General features: G+C 47.4%; 1 protein-coding gene across 1 annotated transcript in view; it reads right to left on the minus strand.

Moving 5' to 3' along the window:
• LOC138274036 (vomeronasal type-2 receptor 26-like) overlaps nucleotides 1-13062 on the minus strand; it is a 100533-nt gene extending 87471 nt beyond the window's left edge. The window contains exons 1-3 of the mRNA XM_069218928.1: nucleotides 12930-13062; nucleotides 10884-10906; nucleotides 10658-10781 (exon numbers count right to left, since the gene is read on the minus strand). Coding sequence (XP_069075029.1) covers nucleotides 10658-10781; nucleotides 10884-10906; nucleotides 12930-13062 — 280 coding nt within the window. The remainder of the gene's footprint in view (nucleotides 1-10657; nucleotides 10782-10883; nucleotides 10907-12929) is intronic.
• Nucleotides 13063-16366: the final 3304 nt, after the last annotated feature.

Here is a 16366-nt window from a genome sequence, read left to right on the forward strand (position 1 = left end):
CAAACTTTTAAAGTTTAGATTCCCATATGTTGCATGGACAACTGTGGAACTAAGCTCTACTGCAGACATGACAGAAACGGTTTGGGACAGAGAGAGAAAAAAGTTTTTGGAACTTTTAAAAGAACAGAGAAAACCTTTTTCAAACTTTTGAAAGTTTTCAGAAACTTTTCAGAAACATTTTAGAAAGTTTTAGAGAAGGAAAGTTAAACTGTTTAGGTACCTGTGTATATTCTGAAGTATTTGGTATATATTTTCTTATGAAAAGCACCAATGACAAAGTGGTAAAGCAGTTACAAGTACTTTTCGCACCGCTGCAACACCAATGTAGGAGGCTGTCTGGCTTATAGTGAGTACCTAGTGGTACTTACACCTTGTGCCAGGTCCAGTTATCCCTTATTAGTAGATTAGTGGTGTTCTGGCAGCTTAGACTGATAGAGGTAGCTATAGCAGAGCACCTTAAACTGAACTAGGAGACATGCAAAGCTCCTACTACACCACTTATATCATTTGGCACTATATCGTAAGAGACACAATACTCAGAGTTACTAAAAATAAAGGTACTTTATTTTAGTGACAATGGGGGTCATTACAACCCTGGCGGACGGTGGTAAAGCGGCGGTAAGACCGCCAACAGGCTGGCGGTCTTTTTTTGGGAATTATGACCTTGGCGGTTACCGCCATGGTCATCCGCCGCTTCTCCGTACCGCCCGCCAGGGCGGAGACGACCGCTGGGCTGGAGACCTGGGTCTCCAGCCCGGCGGCCGTGACAATACCGCGCCGGTATTTTGACCCAGCTTACCGCCGTGGATTTCCAGCGGTAGGAACCTCCATGAAATCCATGGCGGTAAGCACTATCAGTGCCAGGGAATTCCTTTCCTGGCACTGACAGGGGTCTTCAACCCCGACTCCCTCTCGTACAGTCCCCACCACCCCTGCCACCCCCCAGGGTGGCAGGACCCCCTCCCCACCCCGACCCCCGACATTACCTGACACATACACACCTGACACGCACGCAGGCACCACCAACACACATACACGCACACACCGACATACATGCCAACATCTACACACACAGTCAGACAAGCACACCCACATTCAAACATACACGTGCAGATCTATACAGACATACCTACAGACATACACACACTCATTCCCAAAACACGCACCACCCCCGCAAGCATACACGCACTCACACACCCCCTCTACATACACCCACGCACACCCCCATGCACGCACACAACACACAACACCCTCCCACCCCCCTCCCCTAACGGACGATCAACTTATCTGTTCCGTTGATCCTCCGGGAGAGGACGGGAGCCATGGGACAGCTCCGCCGACACCACACCGCCAACAGAACACCGCAGCGCAGAATCACAGGACGTGATTCGCTGGGCGGTGTTCTGTTGGCGTGGCGGTGGAGGTGGAGCAAACTCCACTTCCCCGCCTCCCGTCACTATGGCTGTTGGCGGCTCTCCGTCAGAAACACAACGTAGAGCTCCCAACAGTCATAATATGGCGAGCGGAAAACCGCCACTACTGACGGTCTTCAGCACGGCGGTCCCTCGACGGTCTTGTCAAAAGACCGCCGAGGTTGTAATGACCCCCAATTTGCCAAAAGTATCTCAGAGGATATACTCCCTTAGGAGGTAAGTAATATACACAAAATATACACACAAACCAAAATCAGGTAAGTAAAACACTTAGAAAAGTAGTGCAAACACTGTAGAACACAATAGAATGCAATGGGAGACAATAGGCCTAGGGGCAACACAAACCATATACTCCAAAATTGGAATGCGAACCCTCAAATGGACCCCAGGCCTAGTGTAGTGTGTAGAGGGAAAGCACTAAGGGTGTCCAAAATACCCCACCCCAAGACCCTGAAAAGTAGGAGTAAAGTTGCACTTATACCCCAGTAAAGTCGAGATAGGGGATTCTGCAAAGGCAACAACTGACTGCAAAGCACTGAAGACGGATTCCTGGACCTGAGGACCTGCAAAGGAAGGGGACCAAGTCCAAGAGTCACGCACTGTGAGAAAGTAGCCTCTTTCTAGCCTTGTTACCCCCACTTTTGGCCTGTTTGTGAGTGTATGTCAGGATGTTTGTCACTGTTTTCACTGTCTCACTGGGATCCTGATGGCTGGGCCCCAGTGCTCATAGTGAAAACACTATGTTTTCAGTATGTTTGTTATGTGTCACTGGGACCCTGCTAGTCAGGACCCCAGTGCTCATAAGGTTGTGGCCTATATGTATGTGTCACTGGGACCCTGTCACACAGGGCCCCAGTGCTCATAGGTGTGCATGTATGTGTTCCCTGTGTAGTGCCTAACTGTCTCACTGAGGCTCTGCTAACCAGAACCTCAGTGGTTATGCTCTCTCATTACTTTTAAATTGTCACTAACAGGCTAGCGACCAATTTTACCAATTTACATTGGCTTACTGGAACACCCTTATAATTCCCTAGTATATGGTACTGAGGTACCCAGGGTATTGGGACTCCAGGAGATCCCTATGGGCTGCAGCATTTCTTTTGCCACCCATAGGGAGCTCTGACAATTCTTACACAGGCCTGCCACTGCAGCCTGAGTGAAATAACGTCCACGTTATTTCACAGCCATTTTTCACTGCACTTAAGTAACTTATAAGTCACCTATATGTCTAACCTTTACCTGGTAAAGGTTAGGTGCAAAGTTACTTAGTGTGAGGGCACCCTGGCACTAGCCAAGGTGCCCCCACATTGTTCAGAGCCAATTCCCTGAACTTTGTGAGTGCAGGGACACCATTACACGCGTGCACTACATATAGGTCACTACCTATATGTAGCTTCACAATGGTAACTCCGAATATGGCCATGTAACATGTCTATGATCATGGAATTGCCCCCTCTATGCCATCCTGGCATTGTTGGTACAATTCCATGATCCCAGTGGTCTGTAGCACAGACCCTGGTACTGCCAAACTGCCCTTCCTGGGGTTTCACTGCAGCTGCTGCTGCTGCCCACCCCTCAGACAGGCATCTGCCCTCCTGGGGTCCAGCCAGGCCTGGCCCAGGATGGCAGAACAAAGAACTTCCTCTGAGAGAGGGTGTTTCACCCTCTCCCTTTGGAAAAAGGTGTCAGGGCTGGGGAGGAGTAGCCTCCCCCAGCCTCTGGAAATGCTTTGTTGGGCACAGAGGTGCCCAATTCTGCATAAGCCAGTCTACACCGGTTCAGGGACCCCTTAGCCCCTGCTCTGGCGCGAAACTGGACAAAGGAAAGGGGAGTGACCACTCCCCTGACCTGCACCTCCCCTGGGAGGTGTCCAGAGCTCCTCCAGTGTGCTCCAGACCTCTGCCATCTTGGAAACAGAGGTGCTGCTGGCACACTGGACTGCTCTGAGTGGCCAGTGCCACCAGGTGACGTCAGAGACTCCTGCTGATAGGCTCCTTCAGGTGTTAGTAGCCTATCCTCTCTCCTAGGTAGCCAAACCCTCTTTTCTGGCTATTTAGGGTCTCTGTCTCTGGGGAAACTTTAGATAACGAATGCATGAGCTCAGCCGAGTTCCTCTGCATCTCTCTCTTCACCTTCTGATAAGGAAACGACCGCTGACCGCGCTGGAAGCCTGCAAACCTGCAACATAGTAGCAAAGACGACTACTGCAACTCTGTAACGCTGATCCTGCCGCCTTCTCGACTGTTTTCCTGCTTGTGCATGCTGTGGGGGTAGCCTGCCTCCTCTCTGCACCAGAAGCTCCGAAGAAATCTCCCGTGGGTCGACGGAATCTTCCCCCTGCAACCGCAGGCACCAAAAAGCTGCATTACCGGTCCCTTGGGTCTCCTCTCAGCACGACGAGCGAGGTCCCTCGAATCCAGCGATGCTGTCCAAGTGACCCCCACAGACCAGTGACTCTTCAGCCCAAGTTTGGTGGAGGTAAGTCCTTGCCTCACCTCGCTGGGCTGCATTGCTGGGAACCGCGACTTTGCAGCTACTCCGGCCCCTGTGCACTTCCGGCGGAAATCCTTTGTGCACAGCCAAGCCTGGGTCCACGGCACTCTAACCTGCATTGCACGACTTTCTAAGTTGGTCTCCGGCGACGTGGGACTCCTTTGTGCAACTTCGGCGAGCACCGTTTCACGCATCCTCGTAGTGCCTGTTTCTGGCACTTCTCCGGGTGCTACCTGCTTCAGTGAGGGCTCTTTGTCTTGCTCGACGTCCCCTCTCTCTTCAGGTCCAATTTGCGACCTCCTGGACCCTCCTGGGCCCCAGCAGCGTCCAAAAACGCCAAACGCACGATTTGCATGTAGCAAGGCTTGTTGGCGTCCTTCCGGCGGGAAAACACTTCTGCACGACTCTCCAAGGCGAGAGGGATCCGTCCACCAAAGGGGAAGTCTCTAGCCCGTTTCGTTCCTGCAGAAACCTCAGCTTCTTCTGTCCAGTCGAAGCTTCTTTGCACCCGCAGCTGGCATTTCCTGGGCATCTGCCCATCTCCGACTTGCTTGTGACTTTTGGACTTGGTCCCCTTGTTCCACAGGTACCCTAGATTGGAAATCCACAGTTGTTGCATTGCTGGTTTGTGTCTTTCCTGCATTATTCCTCTAACACGACTACTTTGTCCTTAGGGGAACTTTAGTGCACTTTGCACTCTCTTTTCAGGGTCTTGGGGAGGGTTATTTTTCTAACTCTCACTATTTTCTAATAGTCCCAGCGACCTTCTACAAGGTCACATAGGTTTGGGGTCCATTCGTGGTTCGCATTCCACTTTTGGAGTATATGGTTTGTGTTGCCCCTATCCCTATGTTTCCCCATTGCATCCTATTGTAACTATACATTGTTTGCACTGTTTTCTAAGACTATACTGCATATTTTTGCTATTGTGTATATATATCTTGGGTATATTTCCTATCCTCTCACTGAGGGTACACTCTAGGATACTTTGGCATATTGTCATAAAAATAAAGTACCTTTATTTTTAGTATAACTGTGTATTGTGTTTTCTTATGATATTGTGCATATGACACTAAGTGGTACTGTAGTAGCTTCACACGTCTCCTAGTTCAGCCTAAGCTGCTCTGCTAAGCTACCATTATCTATCAGCCTAAGCTGCTAGACACCCTATACACTAATAAGGGATAACTGGGCCTGGTGCAAGGTGCAAGTACACCTTGGTACTCACTACAAGCCAGTCCAGCCTCCTACACGCACGTATCAAGGGGGGTTAGGAGCCCACTAAACTCTGGATGAAGGTGCTAAAGGCTGCCTCCTGGTGGAAGAAGCCAAAGATTCTGCAACAACGGAAGGGCCAGGAACTTCTCCTTTGGTCAGAATATGTTCCACGGCGTGCTGGAGGATGCAGAGTTCTTTCCATGCAGAAAGACCGCAAACAAGCCTTGCTAGCTGCAAGAGTCGTGGTTTGATGTTTTGGGTGCTGCCAGGGCACAGGAAGGACCCGGAGGTCGCCCCTTGGAGGAGGAGACAGAGGGTGCACTGAGCAACAGAGAGAGCCCACACAGAAGCAGGCAGCACCTGCAGAAGCACCTCAAAAGGCATTAAGGAAATCTGAGCATGGTGGTCATCTCAGCACAACAAAAGAGGGTCCCACGAAGTCAGAGGTCAACTCAGTGAGTTGGGAAATGCAGGATGGAGTGCTGGGGACCTGGGCTGTGCTGTGCACAAAGGAAGTCTTGCAAAAGTACACAGAAGCCCAGCAGCTTCAGATCACGCCTACACAGGATTACTGTCTGGCGTGGGGAGGCAAGGACTTACCTCCACCAAATTTAGACAGAAGGACCACTGGACTGTCGGGGTGACTTGGATCCAGCTCCTGTGTTCCAGGGACTACACTCGTGAAGATGAGAGGGGACCCAGAGGACCGGTGATGCAGAAGTTTGGTACCTGGGTTGGCAGGGGGAGATTCCGTCGACCCACAGGAGATTTCTTCTTGGTTTCCAGTGCAGGGTGAAGGCAGACAGCCCTCAGAGGATGCACCACCAGGAAACAGTCAAGAAAGCCGGCAGGATTAGGTGCTACAATGTTGCTGGTAGTCTTCTTGCTACTTTGTTGCGGTTTTGCAGGCATCTTGGAGCAGTCAGCAGTCGATCCTTTGCAGAACTCGAAGAGAGAAGTGCGGAGGAACTCCGGTGAGCTCTTGCATTCGTTATCTGACGAGAAACCCTAAATAGCCCTCAGAGGAGGATTGGCTACCTAACCAGGTAAAAGCCTATCAGGAGGTGTCTCTGACGTAAACCTGCTGGCACTGGCCACTCAAAGGTCTCCATTGTGCCCTCACACCTCTGCATTCAACATGGCAGAGGTCTGGGACACACTGGAGAAGCTCTGGGCACCATCCCTGAGGTGGTGATGGACAGGGGAGTGGTCACTCCCCTTTCCTTTGTCCAGTTTCACACCAGAGAAGAGGCTGGGGTATCCCTGAACCAGTGTAGACTGGCTTATGCAAGGAGGGCACCATCTGTGCCCTTCAAAGCATTTCCAGAGGCTGGGGAAGTCTACTCCTCCCCAGCCCTTAACACCTATTTTCAAAGGGAGAGGGTGTAACACCCTCTCTCAGAGGAAATTCTTTGTTCTGCCTCCCTGGGACTAGGCTGCCCAGACCCCAGGAGGGCAGAAACCTGTCTGAGGGTTGGCAGCAGCAGTAGCTGCAGTGAAAACCCCAGAGAGCTAGATTGGCAGTACCCGGGGTCTATGCTGGAGCCCTGGGGATGCATGGGATTGGCACCCCAATACCATATTTGGCATGGGGGGACAATTCCATGATCTTAGACATGTTACATGGCCATATTTGGAGTTACATTTTTTAAGCTTCATATAGGTATTAACCTATGTGTAGTGCACAAGTGTAATGGTGTCCCCACTCTCACAAAGTCAGGGGGAAATTGCCCTGAACAATGTGGGAACACCTTCGCTAGTGCCAGGGTGCCCTCACACTTTGCACATAACCTTCACTAAGTGAAGGTTAGACATATAGGTGACTTATAAGTTACTTAAGTGCAGTGTAAAATGGCTGTGAAATAACGTGGACGTTATTTCACTCAGGCTGCAGTGGCAGTCCTGTGTAAGAATTGTCTGAGCTCCTTATGAGTGCTAAAAGAAATGCTGCAGCCCATAGGGATCTCCTGGAACCTCAATACCCTGAGTACCTAGGTACCATATACTAGGGAACTATAAGGGTGTTCCAGTGTGCCAATCAAAATTGTGAAAATGGTCACGAGCCTGCAGTGACCATTTAAAAAGCAGAGAGAGCATAAGCACTGAGGTTCTGGTTAGCAGAGCCTCAGTGACACAGTTAGGCACCACACAGGGAACACATTCAGGCCACAAACTATGAGCACTGGGGTCCTGGCTAGCAGGATCCCAGTGAGACAGGCAAAAACAAACTGACACACATGTAAAAAATGAAGGTAACATGCCAGGCAAGATGGTACTTTCCTACAGCAGCCGTCCTAGGCTACAGGTGAAGGCCTGGAGGCTACCACCACCACTGCCAGTGCCACCACCTGCAGCGCAACTGCGATTAACTGAGCAGCCGTCACCGCCGGAGAGCAGTGTGTAGTGGTAACTACATGGGCTGCAGTGCGTTCTGGCCCCTGCAAAAGCTGTTGTTGTGACACCCTGATGAGAGACTGTGACCTTGCACTCCAAAACATCTGCATCACAGGACGCAAAGCCCCCTCCAGAACCAGTGGAAGAAGGCATTCACTCAGCCCATCCTTGCCAGGATGAAGCATACTGGGCACAAGGCCCCCTGCAGAACCAGTGTAAAAAGGCATCCACTCGGTCCCTCCTTGTAAGGATTAAGCATACTGGGCACAAGGCCCCCTCCCGAACCAGTGGAAGAAGGCATCCACTCTGCCCATCCTTGCCAGGATGAAGCACACTGGGCACAAGGCCCCCTGCAGAACCAGTGGAAGAAGCCATCCACTCATCCCATCCTTGCCAGGATGCAGCACACTGGGTACAAGGCCACCTCCAGATCCAGTGGAAGAAGGCATCCACTAAGCCCATCCTTGCCACGAAGAAACACACTGGGCACAAGGCCCCCTCCAGAACCAGTGGAAGAAGGCATTCGTTAGAGAGACTGTGGCTTTGCACTCCCCAGGACCAATCAGTGGGCAACCCACCCACTTGAGAAACTGTGGCCTTGCACTCCACAGGATCAAGCAGTGGGCAACCACCCATTAGAGAGACTGTGGCCTTGCACTCCCCAGGACCAAGCAGTGGGCAACCACCCACTAGAGAGACTGCAGCCTTGCACTCTCCAGGACCAAGCAGTGGGCAACCCACCCACTTGAGAGACTGTGGCCTTGCACTCCCCAGGACCAAGCAGTGGGAAAACCACCCACTGGAGAGACTGTGGCCTTGCACCCCCCAGGACCAATCAGTAGGCATTGAGCCCCCTCCGGGAGCAGTGACATTGTACGATCTTCCAGCTGAGGTGCCCCCCCTCCTCAACCCCCTTGAGGTGCCTGGGTGTTTTTGACCTGATGCCCCTGCAGTGTTCTTTCCGTATTGAGGCAGGAGTCAAGTGTGGGCTTGGCCTATGTGTTTTGGCCCAGTGGGCCACGGACAATTTTTGAGTGGGCATTGTCCCGCGTTTTGTATTTATTGTATATATTGTACGTAATTTTTTTGCTTTATGAACGTATTTTTAAGTATTTCTAATATTACACTCATGTTTCTCCATTCCTTTTGTCCTTGCGTTATTCCTGAGGGTTACAGGGTGTATATGTAATGTTGTAGCATGTGTTTGTGTGTATGGTTTTGTGAGTGAGGGTGGGGGTGTTGCATGTTGCGTGTGTGTGTCACTCTCTTTTTCCTCCCCCTTCCCTTCTGTGCTATGTGCAGTACCCACCCTGGTCATTGTCGCCGGCGTTCATTCTCCCGGTGTATGAGAAGATACACCAGCATGGCGAAAACCTGCAGCTCGGGCTCCATGGCGTCCTTGTTCTTCCTTGAGTGTTGAGAGGTGAGTCCCTTCCCTTCATAGTACTATTTCCGCTGTGCTTTTGATGGCGTTGGTACTGCCCTGGAAAAGCTGGCGGATGGGCAGGTTGTAATAGAGTGGACAGTACATTGTCTTGCGTCTGGCTGTTGGCGGTTACCGCTGCAATGTTTCTTGCTACCACCGTGGCGGTCAGAGTGTTAAAGTGGCTATAGGTGTTGGCGGTTTCCGCCGTGGTCATGATTCAATTTTTTGTAACACTGGCCTGTTGTTGGTGTTACCGCCGCTTTAACATCAACTGATAGGGTTGTAATGAGGGCCTTAATCTTTGAAAATTCATATCTTGACTTCCACTAGATGGATTTTTGTTGTTTTGGTCCTATTTTACTCAGTTTAATATTCTCTTTTTTACTAACCTGGTGTGAAGCCTCTTTGTGGTGTTTTTACTGAGTTACTGTATGAGTTGTTGCACAAATAATTTACACATTGCATTCTAAGTTAAGCCTGTCGGCTCTGTGCAAAGCTACCAGAGGGTGAGCACCAGATAAATTAGGTTGTGCTGTGACATACTCTGACCAGGATTGTGGTCCCTACTTGAGCAGGGTGCTTACCTCAGCCATCAAGATACCCAATTACTAACAAGAATCAATTCATTGTTCTCTAGCACAGAGTGCTCTGCAGCTGCCCCACTACCTCCTCCCTCAACTGAGTAGGTGCCAGGACAGATTTCCAGCACCTTCATTGCCTACTATGGGTCGGTAAATGTATGGGATATGTCCTCCATATATTTGTGGGGACTAGCATGATACATCATGCTTTAGTACATATTCAGAGCTTGAAGTTTTTTTGGTGAACAAAATACTTTTTTCTAGCCTCTAGAGTGAAATTTGGAAATAAAAAAATATCAAATTCAACATATGTTAAATTGCTTTGCATAAAACGATTCAACAGAGTCTGTAATTGAGCACCCTGGCAATAATCGGCTCAGACTATGTCTCTGGAGTTGGACTCAGGCCATAGATGGGGCATCCACTCAACCACAAATGAAGTTGAGAAAATATTACAACCAAGTAGTTCTATTGGAAACTGTTCCACAAAGGATTCCATGTTGCCAGAGGTAGAGTACTCCGGAACTCCCACTATTCTAATTATATTTCACCTTCATCTGGCCTCAAAGTCCTAATTTTTTACTTTTTTGTTATTTCTAAAGGGGTGTGCTAGACTCTAGTATATCACTTCGTTGGGTTTGCTCCTTATGAATGCTCTCTTTATGGTGGCATTTACAAGTGTTTCGATTGAGGCCACCTTTTATCGTTTCTAAGTGTTGTTTGTTGTATGGCACAAATAAACTGATCTAAGGTTAACTACTTAATTTTTAATCTCCAATTTTATATTCCTTCATATTTATGGAGCACTTTAAAAGTCTCAGTTTTCCATTGTGCTTGTTAATGTGTATATGCTTGACTAACCTAATGATAATATGTAATTTTATAAACAGTGGAGGACTCCATGAGCAAGCCCTACAGACCCCAGGGTCAGCAAGCCCCATGTTAAGAAGTGCTGTTGTGGGTCAGCACTCACACAAACACTCAACCAGCTTGGAAGATAACATAAATACTTATTCTGGAGGCACTTCTTCTGAAAGATTCTCTCCTATACCTAATGCACTTGTTCTTGTTAAAGACTCACAAACAATATCAGTTATAAAGTCTTCACTCACCAGTGGAGTTTGAAAACTCTCCCTCTGCACATGGCACACAGTCATAGCAACAGATGGGCTTCCCTGTTATGAGAGCCTTCCGGTACCCAGGGGTGCAGCTTTCACTACAGACAAAGGAGGGTGTCTGTGAAGAAAAGGGATGAGGAGGAAAGATCAGTTTTAAGGAGTGACTAGAGAACTGTTAAAGTCTGAAATTATTTAAAAGGGACAAATATGTTCATGGTACCTTCAGACTTTTGTTGCTGAAACCTGGAAACAATGAAGGGAACCCACAGTTTAGACTGCTAGGCTGCTAACAGAGGCTATCTTCTGGTATTATGGCTATGCACCAGACTCGGACTGTGTTTAAGAATTACAATTCCATCACTGTGGAGATGCTTACACTCAAGCATACAGAGGCCTGTCTGCGGTGGAGGCCAGACACAACTATAAAGCGTGGCTTTTGTAAAGTACCCTCTTTCTTGGCATGGTTACCCCCATTTTCTGCCTGATGTCAGTGTACTTGACTGTGTTCACTGGGATTCTGCTAACCAGGACCCCAGTGACTATGCTCTCGCTCCTCTAAATTTGGTTGTTACTTACTATTAACACAGTATTTCACCCACAATTGGCATACCGGTGCCCCTTATAAGTCCCTAGCATATGGTATCTAGGTCTCCAGGGCAATGGGTTTCCAGGTGATCTCTATAGGGTGCAGCATATATTTTGCCACCCAAAGGGAGCCCATGCAAAGGCATCTGCAGGACTGCCATTGCAGCTTGAGTGAAAAGGTGCAAGCACCCTTTAACTGCCATTTACACTGCACCAGGTCACTTATAAGTCACCCCTATAGCAGGCCCACCACCCCGATGGCAGGGTGCAAAGTACCTGTATGTGAGAGCACCCCTGCACTAGCAGAGGTGCACCCACAACCTCCAGGACCATTTTCCTGGACTTCGTGAGTGGGACAATGCCATTTTATGCATGTACTGGACATAGGTCACTACCTATGTCCAGCTAAATAATGGCAAGTCCAAACATAGAGATGTTTGGTATCAAACATGTTGTAATCATACCCCAAGGCTTTTGCAAGCATTGGTTGTATGATTCCATGCCCTCTGGGGGCTCCTTAGAGGACCCCCAAGATTGTCATTCCAGCCTTCTGAGGTTTTCAAGGCAGCCCTAGGTGCTGCCACCTCTCAGACAGGATTCTGCCCTCTTGTTGCTTGAAACGCCAGAGCCCAGGAAGGCAGAACAAAGGATTTCCTTTGGTAGAGGGGTGTTTCACCCTCTCCCTTTGGAAATAGGTGTTACAGGCTTGGAGGGGTAGCCCCCCAAGCTACTGGAAATGCTTTGAAGGGCACATTTGGTGCCCTCCTCGCATAATCCAGTCTACACTGGTTCAGGGACCCTCAGTCCCTGCTCTGGTGTTAAACTGGACAAAGGAAAGGGGAGTGACTACTCCACTGTCGATCACCACCCAGGGGTGGTGCTCAGAGCTCCTCCAGAGGGTCTCTGAGTTTTGCCATCTTGGATTCGAAGTTGGCAGGGTACTCTGGGAGCATCTGAGTGACCAGTGCTAGCAAGTGATATCAGAGCCCTCACCTGATGGGTGCTTACCTGTTTAGCTGACCAGTCTCCCTTTCAGGTCTATTTAGGGTCTCTCTCTTGGGTAGTTCTTCAGATTCAGATTACAAGACTCCAGCAGGAATCCTCACCATCTTCCACTTCAATTTCTCATTGAAGAAACTGCATCTGGACCCCCCAGGAACTCTACAACCTGCTACAAAGAAGCAAGTATGACTTATGCAACACTGTATCTTCAGCTCCTGCCAGCAACTGTAACTGTTTCCCGATCGTGTATCTCTAGAAGACAGCCTGTTTTCAGCCTGCACCAGAAGAGCGAAGGAATCTCCCTTGGGATAAAGGAGTCACTCCACTGCTTCAGCAAGCACCTACTGCAACAACGACTGGCTGCGTGGATTCCCTCTCCTGCTGAGCTGCATAGATTCTGCATTATGGGATGTAGACTGAAGTGGTCCAAATGGTCCTGACATCCCACTGTCCAACTTTGGTGAAGGTAAGTGCTTGCCTCCCCACGCAAGACAGTACCCTTGTGCTCACATTTTTTGCAGCTACCAAGGCTTGTTAGCATCCTCCCTCAAAGTCCTTCGTGCACCGTGCAGCTCCAGCCCCCAGCACTCTATCCTGCAATGCACATCTTCCTGAGTGGTTCTCCGTCGGAGTGGTAGCCTTTGTTCTAGTGCTGCATGGGACTGTTTTTGCACCTTACTTGTCCCCATGCTGTGGGACTCCTGTGCATACTGCTTGGTCTTCTGTGGGCTCTCTGAGTTGCCGAGAGCCTCATCTGACTCCCCCTCCTGTGTAGATTCGCCCTGGTCCTTCCTGGTCCCAGGCAGGGTCATTTTCCTCTAACTGCGAGCTTTGCATGTAGCAAGGCTTGTTGGCAGACTCCAGTGATGCAAATCAAACTACAAACCTCCATCTCGCAGGGGACATCACTTGCACCAACCAGGAACCCAAAACTGTATTCTTGGGTGCAATACTAACTGTTCTTCCTCACCTGTGGTTCTTCTTTTGCACCTTCATCCTGGTTAGCAGGGGCTCCTGTTCTCCCTAGACTCTTCTGTGCTTCTTGGACTTCTTCCACAGGTCCTCAGGTCCAGGAATTCACTGTTGGTGTCTTGCAGTCTCTTTTGGTGCTTGCATAATCTTCTTTCTTGTGTTTCTGTGTGTTCTGCTCCTGCTTTTCTGGGCACTAGGGTGGGTTCTAGTACTTACCTTTGGTGTTTTCTAGGTAGTCCCAGCGACCCTCTAAACACCACACTTGCCTAGGTGGGAAACCGACATTCACATTCCACATTTTTAGTATATGGTTTGTGTCCCCCCCAGGCCTATTTGTAACTTTTGTGATTTTCTCTAATTGCACTGTTTTCTAACTTTTTTTATGCCTATTTCTGCAAACTAGTGTATATAATTTGTTTATTACTTTCCTCCTAAGGGAGTATAGTCTTTATGGTATTTTTGGTATTTGTGTCACCAAAATAAAGTACCTTTATTTTTGTAACGCTGAGTATTTTCTTTCATGTTTGTGAGTACTGTGTGACTACAGTGGTATTGCATGAGCTTTGCATGTCTCCTAGAAAAGTCTTGGATGCTCAGCTACAGCTGCCTCTAGAGAGCCTTGCGTCTAGACACTACCTACATTTTACTAATAAAGGATAACTGGACCTGAAATAAGGTGTACGTACCATAGATACCCACTACAAACCAGGCCAGCCTCCTACATGGCTCAGCAGAATTCTTATCTGTAAAGGAAGTCATTCATAACATCAGTTTATTGTGCTGTGATCACTGCTCTTTTTTGCTTGAAATCAGGTGTTCCGTGGCAGCTCCACAAGCTCTTCATCATGACAAGACAGAGGAAGTCAAAAGCTCTCTTTCTGGTGATGTTGACCCTCCTTGGGGATGATGTACCCAGGTCTCTTATTACTTAGCATGGCGTCTCTATTAGCAGTATACAACGATCAATCATGAAAATGCACTCAAGACAAACTTTCCAATACAGTAGATGGGATACATTTCAATTCAGATAAAAGACAAGCATTTCTCATATCCTCATAACATAAGGTTGACACAGTAATTATAAACATATATCAACTATTTACCATTTAAGGTCAGAAATGAAAAGTTTGTTTTTATCACACAGAATTGGTATTTAATGTAAGCCAGTGTACATAAATGTGAATATCGAAACCATATAAAAGATATTCCTGTTGCATCAATGTGTTTGCTAGAGAGTTTGAAAGAGAATTAGCATCACAGTTTTAGCCAGAAGGCTTAGTTAAACTCAAAATCACTCTTTATCCACTCCTTGTGGCAAACACTTTGTTAAAAACTTCAGAGTATCAAAGAATAAGCTGATGGAAGAAATGTTTAAACTAATTTCAGCCTGTGGCAATCACTGTTGGCACCTTTCAGTTCAACTTTTCACACCCTGATGCAGCTCTAGACAAAGACCAGCCATAAGCAAATCAGGCTGGACTGATTTCATTAAAAATCATCCATCCCAAAGTGCCATGTCTCCACTACACAGGAACACAAGAAACCTAGATCAGTTTGGGCCTACTTAGGCCTCTTTATTTAGTTTTAGCCGCAGACATCTGTCTGGGTGAACATGGGGTCATTTGTGGTCCTAACCATCTTATACAGCACAGAGACACTGTCTGGTCTCTGTCCAGGGAATAGGTGACAAATGATGCACTAGAAAGCATCCCAGGGGATTACTAATCAGTGAGATTAATTGAAGAATTTCTTCCATCACCTTGGTTGTTGCAGCAGCTGCAACTGGGGAAGTCCATGATAAAAACATTACAACATTCAATCTAGAAATTAATTAAGGCTACAACCATAGGAGCTCAAGGAGTCTGGTAAAGGACCATCTGACAAAAAAGGTAGGTGATGTAGCAATGGTAGAATTACTGTTGATTTAGAGTTGTGTCAATCAGCTGTAATACTAGTGTGATATACTTGCCGGGTGCAATATAATTTTTGCTGATAAATTGTAGTATAACTTCGGAAAAACACCAGTACAAAATCTGCAACAGTAGCATGAACACTTTAAATCCACCTTCTGGGAGCTTCTTCTAAGGATCCATAATATAACATATATATCGTAAAACATCTATAACTTTAGGTTAAAATACTTTGGAGGCAATATTCAATTAGATGGTAAACTACATGCTATCTTGAGAAAGTAGACTTCTTGCAACAAGGCAACTATTTTACACATATTGGGCCTGATTCTAACTTTGGAGGACGGTGTTAAACCGTCCCAAAAGTGGCGTATATACCACCTACCGTATTACGAGTTCCATAGGATATAATGGACTCGTAATACGGTAGGTGGTATATCCGCCACTTTTGGGACGGTTTAACACCGTCCTCCAAAGTTAGAATCAGGCCCATTATGTGTTGTTCAGGTATGTAGAATGCAACTTTTTCAAACTGACCTTATTAACATTGGACCCCAGAGAGTACCAGATGATCGAGCTTTTGTTGATAAAAAGTTGATGACCAGTTGGCGCCAAAGGATCAAAAGTGCCAACTTGGATGTCTCTGGTGGTTCCATTAGGATAGACAACCCAGTTTAGTATATCATACCGAGCCGGTGCATCACCTGTGTCATCAAATGCAAAGTCAACTCCAGAAGGTGTCTTAAAATGAATTTTCTGAAGGAATCTGTTCAGCTATTATAATACAGATTAGAAGCAATAAACATAATGTTAAATGTATTACTAGAGCTCAATAATCTTTATAAAGTACATGCAATGTAATTATAAATGTCACAAAAGTAAAACTTAAACTCCAACCATCAAATCTTTACACTATCCAGAGAGCTTGTCATATAATATTTTCCTTAACTTTTTTTCCCCTGAGAGAATTCTTCCATAATAACCATAAACCATTCAAGGAAACATTGGTAATTGGCGACTGTAGTCTGTCAGGATAGCTATATCAGTTCTTTTTTTTTTTAAACCATGATTCTTAAGACAGGTCCAGGATTTATCCATAATGTGACTCAGTAATTTCATAAGGAGTCTGGGGTGGATCCATTGTTTTTACCCCATGTCTTCATGGTCTGAGGAATGGGTGTCACATTGGCATGATGCATGTCAGACTGTTTCCATTTACCTGGAATTCAGAGCC

The sequence above is a fragment of the Pleurodeles waltl genome, unplaced genomic scaffold (genome assembly GCF_031143425.1).
Source record: "Pleurodeles waltl isolate 20211129_DDA unplaced genomic scaffold, aPleWal1.hap1.20221129 scaffold_139, whole genome shotgun sequence".
NCBI lineage: Eukaryota > Metazoa > Chordata > Amphibia > Caudata > Salamandridae > Pleurodeles > Pleurodeles waltl.